Source organism: Diabrotica undecimpunctata, chromosome 10 (assembly GCF_040954645.1).
Source record: "Diabrotica undecimpunctata isolate CICGRU chromosome 10, icDiaUnde3, whole genome shotgun sequence".
Lineage (NCBI taxonomy): Eukaryota > Metazoa > Arthropoda > Insecta > Coleoptera > Chrysomelidae > Diabrotica > Diabrotica undecimpunctata.
Window position 1 is genome coordinate 67,557,825 of NC_092812.1, and position 16,369 is coordinate 67,574,193.

General features: G+C 34.9%; 2 protein-coding genes across 4 annotated transcripts in view; one reads left to right on the top strand and one right to left on the bottom strand.

Annotated features, from left to right (window-relative positions):
• The window catches only part of Teh1 (tipE homolog 1 phospholipid transfer protein), a 174,715-nt gene that overhangs the window by 123,354 nt on the left and 34,992 nt on the right, over positions 1-16,369 (top strand). The window lies entirely within an intron of this gene.
• cv-c (RhoGTPase activating protein) overlaps positions 1-16,369 on the bottom strand; it is a 195,908-nt gene that overhangs the window by 58,489 nt on the left and 121,050 nt on the right. For all 3 annotated transcript variants that reach the window (XM_072546484.1, XM_072546485.1, XM_072546486.1), the window contains exon 3: positions 6,020-6,331. In XM_072546484.1, coding sequence (XP_072402585.1) covers positions 6,020-6,331 — 312 coding nt within the window. The remainder of the gene's footprint in view (positions 1-6,019; positions 6,332-16,369) is intronic.

Sequence of the window (16,369 nt, forward strand, 5' to 3'; positions counted from 1 at the left end):
AATTTACAAAAAAAAAATGTAATCATACTTTTTTCAAAAACTGGGTATTCTAAAGTGGCTAAACTTTTGGATCATACAAAAAACACTAAAATAAAGTGAATTCTATAAGGAAAACAATTTATTTCAATTCTAGTGAACATGACGTTCGTTTTATTGCGGTTTTTTTTACAAAAATTTGAGAAACCCATCGTTTTTTTGATCGTATCTCACGTACAGTTGGTGCAAAGGACTTTTACCACTCATTTTAAAGGTCTTTTCAAGCTCCTTTAAAAATATTATATGAGTTTTTGTCGAAAAATGTATCCGTTTTCCGTTATCTAACGTTAAATACTCATATTGACAGACAAAAACAAAAACAAACCTTCTTTGAACAGCCATACCTCAGTTAATATTGAACTGAAAATATTCATTAAAAAGCCAATCTTTTTGTTTTTTTATGAGCTTTAATTTTAGTCGTTACACTTTTTTTGATAAAACTCTTAGTTTCAGAGCTATTCTTAAAAAACCTTTGAAAAACATGTTTTTTTTTTAACAAAAAATAACACTTTTCAACAGCGAATAACTCAAAAAGTATTGATCTAGCAAAAAAAATGTTAACTACATTTTTTGTTTGAAATTTGTCCTTCTATCGAATAGCGTGGTTATTTTGAGTGAAAAAATTTCCACCCTCGAAAAGGGGTGGCAAACACCCCCAGGGTGGAAGCGCACATCGGCACTATATAACTTTTGTTCCTTGAGTAATTATTTACCAACACACAACATTTCAAATGAATTGATTCAGTTATAAAGAATTCGGAGGTAAAAACCCTCAGTAACTGATCTATTTGTCAGGCCATGTAAATCGTTGCACAAATCGATTTATGGGCTTTGCCAGAATAGATGAAGTTCAAGAAGTTCCTTTACATAGCGCAAAAGTGAGTGTCTGGTGTGCAGTTTCGGGACACGGAATCATTGGTCTATACTTTATCGAAGAAAATGGTAGGCAAGTCACACTTAATCAACAGAGGTACATACAAATTTTAACACGCTTTATCCCTGATCTACGTCAATTTTGTCGAGCACGTAATTTGGCATTTCAAGACCAATTTTTCCAGCAGCATGGGGCAACTTGCATTACTGCTGTAGAAATTCGTCAATTTCTTCAGGGACATTTTCCAAACAAATTCATTTCACGATTTACTAACTTCCTCTATCCTGCACATTCTCCAGGCGCATACATTTGGGGCATGGCTAAAACTGCCGTTTTTAAACGAGCACCACAAACCATCAATGAGTTAAAGGATGCCGTTAGAGACTTCTTCGCGGACTTGAGACAACCTTTATTCCATAACATTACGAGAAATCTGGAATATCGGTATGAAGTCTGTCTTTATTAGAACAGACAGCTCATTTAGAACATGTTATAAAGTGTCAATAATATGTATCTTTTAAAACAATAAAATAATTACAAGGTCAGTCCTGTTTATTTTGGTCTACACTGTTTAAGTAAAACTGCATATATTTTGTTGTTTCGTCTATTTCTTAGTTTTCAGCTGAGATCCGTGTACTATTATCGAAGATAATTTATCCTGTATACGATAATTTATAACACTTACCATGCTGTTATATCTTAACGTGACTTCATATCACCTGTTATATAATGTTCATGGTTTCGTCTAAATTAATATCTTATTTATTCGTAGTGTGTACAACGTTTATGTTGATAATGTTTGACGACATTTTTTAAGCTGTTGTGCTAATGTTAATTTATCTCTAATAATAAATCTGTCAGTTAATAACATTTTAATAGGCCATGGTGCTGTATGTTTTTCCAATAGATGCGCGACATAAAAGTTATAAATTCTCGTCGTAGCTGTCTGAATTTTTTTTATTTAACGAAATTCTACTAAAGAGAAAACTCGAATTCACTTCATCGCATTTAAGCAAGCGTAGGTTTTAGTTATAAGAAAAGGCTCTTACAGGTCAATTAGTATAATAAATAAACAAAAATGACATTCGAAAAAATTTAATGTCTTTTCTTCTTCTTCTTCTTCCCCTTTATAAGCAATTCCGCTTGTTCATTGGCGGATTAATACCTCTATGAAAGGTTGTCACTCGATCTTTTGCGCGGTCGTCCGATACTTCGTCTGCCGATTGGTAACTTGCTATTTTGACGACAAGGGTCTCCTCCATTCTACTTATGTGGTTATTCCATTCTTTTTTTCTATTTGGTATCCATTCATTTATACACTGTACGTTACATTTTCTTCTAATGTATTCACTTCTCTTTCGATCTTTCAGCGTATTTCCTGTAATTCTTCTCAGTACTCTCATCTCTGCAGTTTCCAGTAGCCTTTGCGTTGTGGCTATGTCGGGTCTTGTTTCTGAGGCATGTGTCATTATTGGTCTTACATTGGCTTTATAAATTCTTGATTTCATCTCAGTGTTAATGTGTCTGTTTCGCCATATAGTGTTATTAAGGCATGCTGCCAGTCTATTTGCTTTTTGTACTTGATCTGTCACTTCTTTGTCCAGGTCTCCTTAGCCAGACAGTGGAATTTACAGGTATTTTATTTCCATTACTTGTTCAATACTGATGCCATCAATGTCAATTTTACATCTGTTTGGTTCTTTGCTGACTACTATTGTTTTAGTTTTCTGAGATGAGATTGTCATATTAAATTCTTTTGCTCTTATCTGTGGACCAGTCTTTGCAGACTTCTTCATCTTGGGCTATCAATATTCCGTCCTCTGCGTAATAGAGTATTTTGATTTCTTTGTTTCCCATTCTGTATCATCTTCCTTTATTAACGGTTTTGATGATCTCATCCATGATCAAATTGAAGAGCATGGGGCTCAATGAATCCCCTTGTCTTATTCCGCTGCCTATTTCTATAGGTTCTGTAAGTTGTCCATCTATTCTGACTTCTATTTTGTTGTTTTGATAGATGTTTTCGATAGTTTTTATAATATTTAGGGGAATAGGGGAACTTTTCTATTATATAGAAGATGGATTACATCTTTGAGTCTTACTCTGTCAAACGCTTTCTTTAGGTCAATCAGACGCAGAAATGTTGGTCTATTATACTTTAGTGATTTCTCGGTAATTTGCTTCATAACGAATATTGCATCTGTACACGATCTTCCACTACGAAAACCCTGTGTTTATCCTCTGATTTATTAGCACTTGTAAAATTTTAGTTGTAAGTTTTAGCGTAGTATTTAACAAGTTTATACCTACAAGTTTTCTGGCCGTTTTTTATCTCCTTTTTGAATAGTAGAATTAGTTCGCTCATTCTCCATGCTTCCGATATTTTATTGTGTTTTATAATGTTATTAATTAATATTGTTAATTGTTCTGCCATTGCTTCTCCACAAAATTTCAGTAACTCGTTTGGTATCCCAAACTATGGTCTTCATCTGCTGCTTTTCTGTTCTTCAGGTTTTCAAGTATTTTCCGAACTTTCTGTACATTTATATTAAGTTCTTCATTTGTGGTAATTTCTTGTGTTTCCTGTTCTAGCTTCTAGCGTCGTTTGTTCTTCCTCTACATATAACTTTTTTAGGTATTCAATCCACGTATCCTTTTCTATGTGTTTTGGTTCTATTAGTTCTTTTACCTCAGTTCTTTGCCCTCTTATGAAGCGCCATATTTCCTTTTGCAGACCGTAAAAATCAGGTTCCACTTCTTTTAAAAAGCGTTCCCAGTGATCATTTTTTATTTTTCTTATAAGTGCATGTGTTTTGGTTGACTTGTATTTCAGGTAAACTTTTTTCTTTTCTTTACATTTTTCCTTCACTTCTGTACACAACCATGACCGAATGTGACAGAATGTAAAGACAGAAAAAAATTAGAAGAAAAAGGATTGGAGAGACGGGATTTTCTGTCAACATTTCGTTTTAACTTTTTAATAAAAACAATATTTAGAGAAAAAACCACGTGATAAGTAATGGCACATTGTATTTGGTATGGCCTGGAGTTGTTTTTTCATTAAGTTTTGTATAAAACTGGGGCAAACATCACTAAAGGTGATAAGAACGGACGTAATTTTTCATCGCTTCTGTCACACATTGATGATCTTTCCCCAGGTATTCGCTGCGAGCTAAACGTGCGAATCAGAGCGCGTTATTCAAAGTTCCCTATCTTGGTCAAAAAGAAAAGTACTAAGGCCAATCTATTAAGCAGTGAATGACAATGGAGTGTGAAAAAGACGATACAACTTCGAACTTTATAGAATATACCAGGAACCAGATATCGTAAAACATATTAAGATAAGACGTCTGAGGTGGATAGGGCATATAATGCGGATGGAACAAAATGACCCAGCTAGAAAAAGTCTACTCCTATAGATATACCCATTGGTCAGAGAAGAAGAGGAAGACCAAGATCAAGGTTTCTTGATAACATCGATGAGGAGATGAGAAATAACGTATGGTCCTAAAGTTTTGGGAAAAATTTCACCTGGTCTGATTGAGAAGCAAAATGCATTTAACAAAGAAGGCCATGGAATTGAAATGTCATCAGTTATTGACATTTAATAAACAAAGCAGAATATTTTGGTTTGTGCTCTGCAAAATGTCATAAAATTGATATTCGTCGAGGTGTTTATAATATGGTTGGGCGAATGTCGAAACGAGATATTGTTAATATTTATCGAGATCAAAACATAAGCTAATCGACAATTTATCGCACAATCAGAGAATGTGAAGAAGGGATGCCATGTGTTAACTTGCGTAAAAGTGGCCGACCGCGGATTTTGAACCATATAAGAGAGGCAAGACTGATTGAAGCAGCTAAGAACAAAATTGGGGTCTCACATCAAAAACTAGCCAGAAGATTTCATGTTGGAAAGACTACAGTATACAGGACCCTATCGAGTAACAATATTATCTACTGGAAAAGAAGGAAAGCTCCAAAATACACAGAGGATCAATTAGAGAGAATTCCGAGATGTTGCCGGGCGTTAAGGCGAGTGCATTTCGTCAACAAGTTGATCGTTATGGACGATGAAAAATATTTTACTTTGTCCAACTCTGAGATGAAGGGTAACGATGGGTTTTACACGAATGATTACGAAAATGTACCTGATGAAATACAATTCAAAAGTAAGAAAAAATTTGAGGACAAAATTTTGGTATGGTGTGCAATTTCTGAGACTGGCTTTATCTCACAGCCCTACATTGGTGTTGTTCGAGGCGAAGCCTTAAACGCAAATATTTATATTCAAAGATGTCTCTCTAAATTGCTTCAGTTTGTGAACACACATCATGCAAAAGATCAAATAGTCTTGTGGCCAGATCTTGCTTTATGTCATTACGCGAGGATCACAAGGGACTGATACGAAACTAACAACATTACCTTTGTACCGAAAGCAGACAGTCCCCCCAACCTACCTCAGGCTCGTCCAATTGAAGAGTTCTGGGCAATATTAAGTCGGAAAGTCTATAATAACGGATGGGAAGCACAAAATCAGGAACAGTTAAGACGCCGCATATATACAAAAATTAGAGAAATTGACGCCGAGGTTGTCCAAAGGATGATGCAACGTGTCAGGGGAATTATTAGGCAAATCGAAAATAATGGTCCCTTGTCTGTCATTTGAATTTTGATTTATAATAAGGATAGTTAAGTTAAATTGTTGAATAATTTAATAAAAATATATGATTATTGTGGTCAGAGTTATATGCTTTTGAAATTTTTCCCAAAACTTTAGGACCATACGTTATGGGAATACGTGCTTGGCGAAGGAAGGCGATGGATAGGGACGACTAGAGAAATTCTTGAGTAGTCTAGGACCCACGCAGGGTTGTAGCCAGAATGATGATGATGAAAATTAAATGGCAAACCGGTCTTCATACATGGCTTTTTCTTTAGGCAATTTACTTGAAATTTTTTGGTTATACTTTTTTAATGGATTTTATCGGTATAATGGTTTTAATGAAGAAGCACCAGTATTTGTATTATTTGCCATTGATAAACTACCTATAAATTTAACAAACTAAGGAATAATATGTCATAAAAAAAGTATTTTTCGCTTACCAGATGATTTTTAGATGATCCACGAGATCTTCCAAATGGTACAACACATCGCGCTTTATAAAAAGAATTCGGAAGACTACAGGGTACTACTATACTTTCGTTAATAATGCTATCGTTGTATTTGTCGTTCTGTCGGAATTCGTTTCTCGCTAGCAATTCCGTCACATCCGATTCTATTTTTTCATTTAATTTTATTAAAAGCCTAATTTCGTTGTCTTCTCTAACCGTTTCTTCCTCTTCTTCTTTCTCTTTCTCGAATTTATCACAATTCTCATTTTTACATGGAATCTCGAATACTTTCGCAATTTCATTCTGCAAACAAGAGAAAAAGTATTATTATACTTTTAACTTAACTACAAATTAAAATTAATATTATTGCAATATGTTTTGACAAGAAACCTTAAGTAAAATAGTTAACAATTAATATAAACTAAAAAGATTCTGACGAATCCTGAAAAATCATAGACACTACTAGGCGTCAGATGTGTGTCTCCTAGTAGTGGGATACGGGCAACAGTAGACTAGCTGACAATGTACAAAAAGCCAATTGGCTGCAATAGGGTATATAACACTGTAACCTGTTTAAAAATAAAACGAGCGGTTCTAATTTATTTAAAAAGATTTATTTATTAACTTACTCCTAATAATAGCTCTCTCATATATACAGTCTGTTCCAATGAAAATTTACCCCCCCCCCCCCCGAAGAAAATCCAGAAACCAAAATTAAAAAAAAACACGTAGATTTGTATTGGGAGGAGGACGAATTGGCGTGCAAAATTCATCCCCTCAAATGTAACCCCCTACGGCCTCGCATCAACCCCCAGTTTTTATAAAACAGCAGGTGTGGTCGAATGGCACATAATTTGAAAGGTATTTTTTCTCTACACGACACTATTTTGTTTTTTAATTACGGAATATCTTTGAAGATAATTTTCTTAATAATGCCAAAGTTTTGTTAGTAAAAACAAATTCAATATTATTTTGTACATTTTTCTTCTGTGTTTAAATTAATCTTAACCTTATCACATGAATCTTATATACAGAGTGGACCAAAAGTCAGGAAACACCTAATTATCTCTTTAATGGGTGGTCCGAATTATAAAAAACAGGGATACATTTATTCTTCAATAAGAAGATTTGAAATTTGATTTGTAACGTTATTTTTCTGATATCATTAGTCACTTTGGCTTTTTAAATACAACCCTGTATATATCACCTCTATTGAAATCTCCACTTCAATACCAATTCAAACGTATACAATACTTTCATTTTATGTAGTCAGGAACATCTTAAAAGATAAAACAAAAGCCTAGAAACGTGAAAAAGCCTAAACGATGGTAGAATGCAACTATTACATTTCTACATGTTTCTCTAAAAATGAATAGGGTTTCATCGATAATTCGTTGCTTTAGATCTGCAACACTTGCTGGTTTAGTTTTCTAAATTTTACTTTTCAAGTATCCCCAATATAAATAATCTGTATGCCAAATAATCAATGCCAATCCATCACTTTAAATATTGCTTTGTCGAAAAAACATATCTTGTTAACGAAGTTCTCGTCAGTTACAATTTAATTCATAATTACCTCACTAAACTGTGATCTACGGTAATAGTCATCTTCATTTAATTCTTGCAACAACTGGATTTTGTAGGGTTTAAATGAATTCTTATGTAATACACGGAAGACTGAAGAATGACCTACATCATGTATTTGTGCAGCTCTGCGTAAGGATGTATGTGAAGCTTCAACGAAACTCTGCTATAAATCTAAAGTTTTATTGTTACTTATAACAGCTTTTGGTCCACCTGTTCGAATGCTATCTTTTACTCTTTCAGTTTCCGCAAAGCGCTTTACAATTTTTTGTACCGCCACATAATGGATTCGAGGATAGTTTGTGAAAGTATCGTTAAATAAATTAGCTATTTTACTACAAGATATTCTTCTATCGTCGTAACCTCTTATCATTAAAACAGTAATTCGTTTTTTTTCTCTAAAAACCATCCTTATTGTAGAGCTTTCAAAAATACATAAAATAACTGTCAGCTTTAGGTATTAATACAATTTATTGTATATAATTTTTTAATTAACGTCAAGGTATTGTTAGTCTTATGAATTAATGTCAAAATCACAACATTCTATAGTTACTGAATACTTTAATATATATCTACAGGGTGTTTCATTAATAATTGGAAATATTTTAACTGGAGATTCCTGAGCTTAAAATATTGAGATTTAACCCATATAACTTTTGTGACTCCTTACTGAGTTACGGGGTGTTTTATTTAAAAATTTAAAAATAACTATTTGTACCCTATAAGTAATAAACTATAAGTAACATAATAATAATTGGCGATCTCAATGGTAGAGTAGGCGTAAAAGACCAAGAATCCTCGGATGTACTAGGACAACACGGAGAACAAGTAAGAAACAATAATGGTCAACGAATTATAGACTTTTCTAGAAAGAATGACTTGATAATTATGAATTCGTTTTTTCAACACAAAGATGTGCACAAATATACCACAGAAGTCAAGAGTAGAGGAGAAAAGTGCATTATTGACTATGTATTGGTAAACAGACCCTTAAGACAATGTATTAAAGATGTCAGAGTCAGAAGGGGAGCAAAAATATATAGCGACCATTATCTGGTAGTATCCCGAACTAATATCGGTGTGGAACAAAAACGCACGCAGAAGGTACCAAGAAAAAGAGACAGAACCCCAAGAAACCTCACCAACGCAGTTATTAGGTCATACAAGTTAGCAGATAAGAAAATAGCACATAAATACAAAAGCTATGTGAACAATAGTCTACAAAAGCACTTAAACCAGAACTATGGCTTAGAAGAAACTTGGCAAAAACTTAAAGAATCTCTCCTAGATGGGGGCAAGCAAATCTGCGGAATAGCTAAAATCAATAAAAACAGACAATGTACGAATTGGTGGAGTAATGAAATAAAAGAAGAGGTCAAATCCAAGAAGTTGGAAGCGTGGATAGCGTGGAAGAAACATCTAGGGAACCAGAATGCAGAAAACTATCAAAAATATAAGCAACAGAGGGCAAAAGTAAAAGACATGGTGATTAAAGCAAAAAAGAAGAGCTGGGAGGATTTTGGGAATAAGCTGGAGAAGGACTACCACACTAACCAAAAACTATTTTACAAAACTCTGAGAAGCCTAAGAACAGAGAACAGACAACAAACACCAAAACAAATTAAAAACAAAGATGGCCACATCCTCTGCGAGAACGAAAATATTGAACAGGTGGAGAGAATATTTCGAAGACCTTCTGACTCAAAAAGACTATAATAATGAAATAGACAACACTGAAGAAAACCCATATGAGAACCCAAACCAAAACGAAATAACAATAGAAGAAATAAGAGAAATAATACTCACGCGCAAAAGAGGGAAGGTAGCTGGCTTTGATAAGATAACCGCGGAAATGCTAAAAAATATGGGAGAAAATGGAAATGAAATGCTTAGAAAAGTTTGCAATAAAGCATGGAATAAGAACAAGATCCCAAAAGACTGGAAAGTAGGCGTTATTCTACCCATTTTCAAAAAAGGTGACAAACGAGAATGCAGCAACTACAGAGGTATAACTCTCCTGAGTATCCCTTCCAAAGTTTACGAACGAGTACTGGAGAAAAGACTACTACAAGAAGTAGACCATAAGCTGGAGCAGCCACAAAGCGGTTTCAGGAAGGGAAGAAGCATCCATGACCATGTTTTTACACTTAAGCATCTAATACAAAATGCACGAAATACAAGCACGGAACTATACCAAGCCTTCATACACCTCGAAAAAGCATTTGATAGAACCCCGCGAACCGAAATAGACAAAAGCCTAAGAAACAGAGAAGTAGACAGCAAACTCAGAAAAGCTATTATGAGCCTATACAAGAACACAAGAAACATTAAGAACAGATAATATGGAATCAGAAGAGTTTAGAGTCAATGATGGCTTACGACAAGAAGGTGTACTAGGCCCCATCCTGTTCAATATTGTACTAGATGATGTAATGAAGGAAACTAGAGAAGAAACATCGAGAATATTTGTTGGACATAGAAACCTGGAAATGATACAGATAGCAGAGTGCGCATTTGCAGATGACCTCGTCGAATTTGGAAGAAACGAGGACGCACTTAAGAGAAACCTCCAGATATGGAGAGATAAACTTGAAAAACGTAACCCGACAATTAGTGAAAGTAAAACCAAGGTCATGGTATGTGGAAAAACAGACCAACATACAAACATTAAAATCAATAGCTATACTTTAGAACAAGTCGAAACCTTCAAATACCTGGGAGTGCATCTAGAGAGTAGGGGTACACAAGAAGCAGAGATAAACAATCGAATAGCAAACGTTTCCCGGATATACCACGCAATTAAGAGCACATTCCTATCGAAAAAAGAAGTATCCCAAAAAGCAAAGATAGCTATCTACAACACAGTTTTTGTACCTATCTTAACATTTGGATGTGAAATCTGGACGCTCACCACCAGACTAAAAAATAAACTGCAAAGTATTTCAATGAAGTATCTAAGAAGAGTACTAGGGGTGACCAGAATGTACAGGATACGGAACGATGAAATAAGAGAACGCCTTAAAGTCCAATCAATAGAGAAGAAAATCGAAGAAGCCCAACTGAGATGGTACGGCCACATGGTAAGGATGAATAAAAAAAACCAAGTGAAACAAATGTGGGAAGCGAGAAGAACCTTGAAAAGACCGAGGGGCAGACCCATGAAGACCTGGGACGATGAAATTGCCGCCATCCTAGACAGGAGAGGAGTCACCAAGGAGCAAGCGAAGAAATTGGCAAGCAACAAGAAGAATTGGAGAAAGTTTGTATATGAAACCTAAAAAGAGACTTTAAACCTAACACCTTAGGGTAGAAGGGTTATTGATTATATATATATATATATATATATATATATATATATATATATATATATATATATATATATATACTATTTGTACCCAGTACTTTAAAACTTTTTGACATATGCTTGTCATATTTGACAGGTAGTGAGGGTACTGCACACCCTACCAAATTATGTTAAACATTTCTAGCTAATACCAGAAATGAATAATGTACTTTTCATTTGAAACGATAAAGTAATTATTTTTCGAGATATTTTAAGTTAAAAATGAAGCGGTACAGTTGTTCATCGCAAATTTAAAAAGTATTCTTAAAAATGTTGAAATTTTTTTTAACTAAAGGTCTTATAATTGCTTGATTGACAAAAGATGTTGATAAAGGTGTGGTAGATCCATCACAATCCGTGCAAAGTAGGTCACTATGTTCCAATCGAACTTTTAAACCGACACAAACTGTAAAGTATTGATTGTTCAAATACTTTTCTCCAATTATATTGCAAATCAACAAAATCAATATTTTCCTTCCTGCTAATAGCAGATCCCCATGCTACATCAAGAAGGCCGTTTATTGAAAAAATATTTTTAATTAGCAGTTATTTACTAATTAAATTAGATAGTGGCAATTATTTTCGCAAAAACGAATATTTACTGCTTCACTATTTTGTAATTCACGTAGATATTCTAGCAAATTAAACATGATCTGACGCAAAAAAACATAATAAATATATGCTAACTTGAAAATAAACATACTTATCTGATAGTTATACAGGGATATTAGTATGTATTCAACTTAACAATTTTTTAATGGCAATACAGTAAATATTATCTTACATCAATATAAAATATTTTACATTTTATAATACATTTTCCTAAAAATATCTACAATTAACAAATAAAACATGAAAGCAACAATCAAAATGAAAACGTTACAGTTCTAAAAAGGATAGAAGGAAAAATCAAGAAGAGTATTTTATATAATATATAATACACGGTATACCTTATTAATAACCAACAAAGGAGGCTGTACTGAAGAAATAAAGCGGCGGTCAGCAATCGCAAAAAGCGCTATGGCAAAATTAACAAAAATTTGGAAAAGCCATGAAATAACTACCGATACAAAAATGAGACTAGAAGTCTAGTTTTTTCAGTTTTTACTTAAGCATCGGAATGCTGGACCCTTACTGAGAAAGACAAAAAGAACATAGATGTATTTGAGATGTAATGCTGGAGACGAATGCTGAGAATACCATGGGTGGCCCGAAGAACAAATGAATCCATACTGGACCAGCTAAACATAAAGAAAAGACTAAGAACACAAATATCACAACAAATAATAAGCTATTTTGGACATATGCTTCGAAGAAATGGTCTTGAAAAACTTACCATCCAGGGAAAAGTAGAAGGCAAAAGAAATATAGGTAGATCTCCCACACGATACACGGACCATATTGTTGCTACCATTGGCGCTCCATTGTCAGAATGTGCTAGAATGGCAGAAGATAGAAAAACGTGGAGGAACATTGGGAAATTTAGCTAATAGCTTCATGATATCACGATACCTGCATCAGGTCAACGACTAAGAAGATACCTTATACCGAGTGTTTTACGATTTTATGAGATATGACCAATTTTATTTTAAAACAATGTCCGATTTGACACCCTGTATCTTTATAAGTCGATATAATAACCGTCATTTTGACACGTTGCAGCATATAGTGTATCAGTGTTTTAAGTTTACTTTTTAATAATCTAATTTACTATGTATGGAGCAAGGTGACACAAAACGTGAACTTAAAAATTTATCAATTTATCAATATATTACGACGTTATTAGACAGAACTTTAATTGTTCTTTAAGTTTTATTAACTACTTCCTATACCTAGATTAGATTGGATTATATGGGGTCGTTAAGACCATGCAGCCTTACCACACTTCTACCTTTAGAGATCTTTTATGCATACCTTAATCTAGTTGAACTCTAGGATGCCAATACTTCTGATGAAATTGATTAGCTTCCTTTGTCAGAGGGCGCTAGACTGACCTTTCCTAGGAATTTTAGTCATTTGCAGAATAGTGCTAAGCAGTTGCATAGTATATGTTCTGCTGTTCCTTTTTCGTTGTCACAGAAACGACAGTTCTCATCATCTGATTTGCCCATTTTTTGAGATAATATCTCAGAGGGCAGTGACAGACCAGACAGTGAAATGGCCAGTGATGATTTTGGTATCTTTTTTCCTCCTTTCCAGAAAGGAGTAAAAAAGCCGCCTTTTGGCGGTTTGTTGCAGTAAGCTACACTTTTATGAGCCTTTATGCTTGTCTTTGTCCTGGTGTATTATACGAATGTAATCTTGCCAGGTCCAGAATTCCTCTCTGTGTGGCTTTTCGATAGTCCACAGAAGGGTTCTGTACAATGAAATGGGGTATTAGCCCCTTCTTTTGGGAGGCTGTCAGCTTCACCATTTCCTGCGTTCCGACAGTTTCTTGAGGGATTGTTTGCAGTCACAAACTAACTTTGACTCACAAGTAAATAATTTTAGAGCCTTTAAGGTGGCTTTGCTGTCTGATAAAATAAAGACTTTTGGCCTACGAGTGTCTCGGTTGAGACATTCTTGGGCACTAATGTCTATAGCATGTATTGCTGCTTGAAAGGTAGTTGGGGCGTTTCCAAGAGATTTGGATAGCCTGATGTTGGGTAGCATTTGGTGTTTTTTATGACCACTTCAAAGGGTGTTTTAAAGTCGAATTTGACTGGCATGGCATCTGTCGGCCTGTCCTTAGAATTCAATGGAATTTCTTCCAAGATGGTTTAGAACTAGATTTCCAGGTTTAAAATTATTTGTGTCTGTCGCAGTTTTAAGGCGGTAGTTACTGCCTCCCTCCTTACAGTATCGCCCCTAAAGCTGCAGTGGGGAATGTAGACATTGGCCGCTGCACTTTTTGCAGCTAGAGGTTAGCTGCTGTTTGTTCTGTTTTTAGCCACCATACGAGTGTTGCGTATTTGACCATGGGCCTAATATTCGTTTTATATGACCAGAGGGTCATTTTCGGTTTTAGACCCCAAGTTTTGCCAAACGTCTTGCGGTACGTCCAACTTGCCACCAAGGCTCTGGATAATATTGTTTCAATATTCCAGCTGAGATTTTGATCTAGGGTTATTCCCAGATATGTTACTTCTTTGAAATAGTCTGATGTAATGCCATTCATAATTCGAGCATGTAAATTGCATTTACGTCTTCTTGTGACAGGTATCACAGCTGTTTTGCTGGGGTTGATATTTAAGCCCTCCTTCGAGCACCAACTTTCAATTTCGTTAAGAGCAGTTTGCATGAGACTAGATATAGTCTGGACATGCTTGCCCCTAATTGTAATAACTAGGTCATCTGCGCAACCTTGGGTTGTAAAACCAAAATCGTTCAACTTAGTGAGGTGGTTATCCACGACCAGAGACCATAGCAGGGGTGATAGTACTCCCCCTTGAGGGCACCTCTTTACTGCTGTCACAGTCACAGATTCTCTTCTAATATTGGCAGTAATGGTTCTGGTTTTTAGCATTGACTGAACCTATTGTATTAGTGAGCCTTCAATGCTTCTCTTTACTAGTTCTCTTGTTATGGATTCAAATGGAGTATTATCGAATGCTCCCTCTATGTCAATGACAGCACAAAGAGCTATTTCCTTTGTCACTATTGTCTTTTCAATACTTTCGACTACGGAGTTTAGAGCATTTATAGTGGACTGTCTGGTAGGCAAATTGATGTTTGTAAAGCGGTTTCCTCGTTAGAGTTTCGCTTCTTTTGTAGTAGTTTACTAGTTTCTCGATAGTTTTTAGGAGAAAGGAGGTGAGGCATATGGGGCGATAAGACTTTGATTCGTCCATAGGACGTTTCCCAGTCTTTGGTATAAATACTACCTTTGCGTCCTTTTAAGTCTTTGGAAAGTAACCTAAGATAAGGCTTGCTATGAAAATCCGCTGTAGTTGTAGTTCCAAGCAGAAAATATTCCCTCCTTACTCGAGAAATTAAAAAGGTTTTAAGCTTTTAACGGCCCATTTGATTTTGTTTTTGTAAAGATTTTTTTTTCCGCTAATGACCTTCTGGATCTGTTAAGGCACATATGACCCTCTGTTAGCTGGATACTTTGCGGTTCATCTTCTACTATTTGTTGAGATCCAGGAAAATGAGTCACAAACAGTTCTTTAATAGTTTCCGTTAAATTCTCAGTATAGTCATCATTCGGCTTGTTAATCAGTCCGATTTCATTTGTGTGATCTTTTGAGTGAACCTTTTAGAGTCGTTGTGCAGGGCTAATTCTGTTATCTCTTCGAACAGTTTCCTTCTCTTTGATTTTCTCTTTGAGTTCTTTGCTGTATTCAGTAAGTACAACTATACCTAAGTTTAACAGTTATTGTGATATGTAGTTTTAAATGTTTGTATTATGACTTTGATTGCTATATTGTATAGCGTGCCATTGAAATTTTAGTTGTCAGTTCTTAAAAATATAAGTCTGTTTATCTGTGTTTAATCTGCACATATTGATAAGTGTCGACTAGAATTTCCATGGCACGCTATACAATACTAATCAAACTTATTACACAAACATTTAAAACTAAATAAATATAAAAAAAATAAAGTTTTTGTAAATTTCCATAAACCAGTAATTAAGTTAACTAAGAGCAGAACAATATGGCTCAGATATAACCTCATATTTTCCGATATAATATAAATTAACTCACAAAAGCATATAAAATCTTAGCGTTTAAGTTTATATACAACATCTTATAGCAGTTACTGTTTTTCATTTTGCGTGTTCAGTATAGGTCTTCTTCTTCTTCTTCTAATGGTGCTACAACCCTTTGTGAGTCTTGGCCTGCTTAACAATGTTCTTCCATTCCGCCCTGTCGGATACTTTCTTTCGCCACTGCCTGATGTTCATGGTTTTAAGATACCTCTATACGTCGTCTATCCATTTTTTACTGGACCTTCCTCTTGTTCAGTTTCCTTGGGGCTTCCATCTCTGGACTACTTTTAAAGCTCGATTATCTGGCTCATTCTTTTTATGTGACCAAGCCAGTTTAGTCTTTGTGACTTTACAAATCTAACAAGATCTGCGTTCTGCATTAGTTCATCCAGCTCGTGGTTCATTTTAATTCTCCACGAACCATCGCTGCATTGGGTTGGTCCAAATATCTTCCTTAGTATTTTGCGCTCAAATATTCTCAGTTGATTTTCATTAGTGGTTCAGTATAAGCACCTCTGACATTTTTCAAAAACACTCACACACTACATGATTATTCATAGATTAAACTTAAGCTATATTTGACTATATTACGACGAGCCAATTTTTCAGTCTTCACTTTACCATCATTTCAACTTCTGTCATTTTTTAACTTTTGAAATCCGTTTCGACGTTCTGGAAGTACTGACTGAAAATAGAATCAAAATTAATGAAAAAACAATTTATA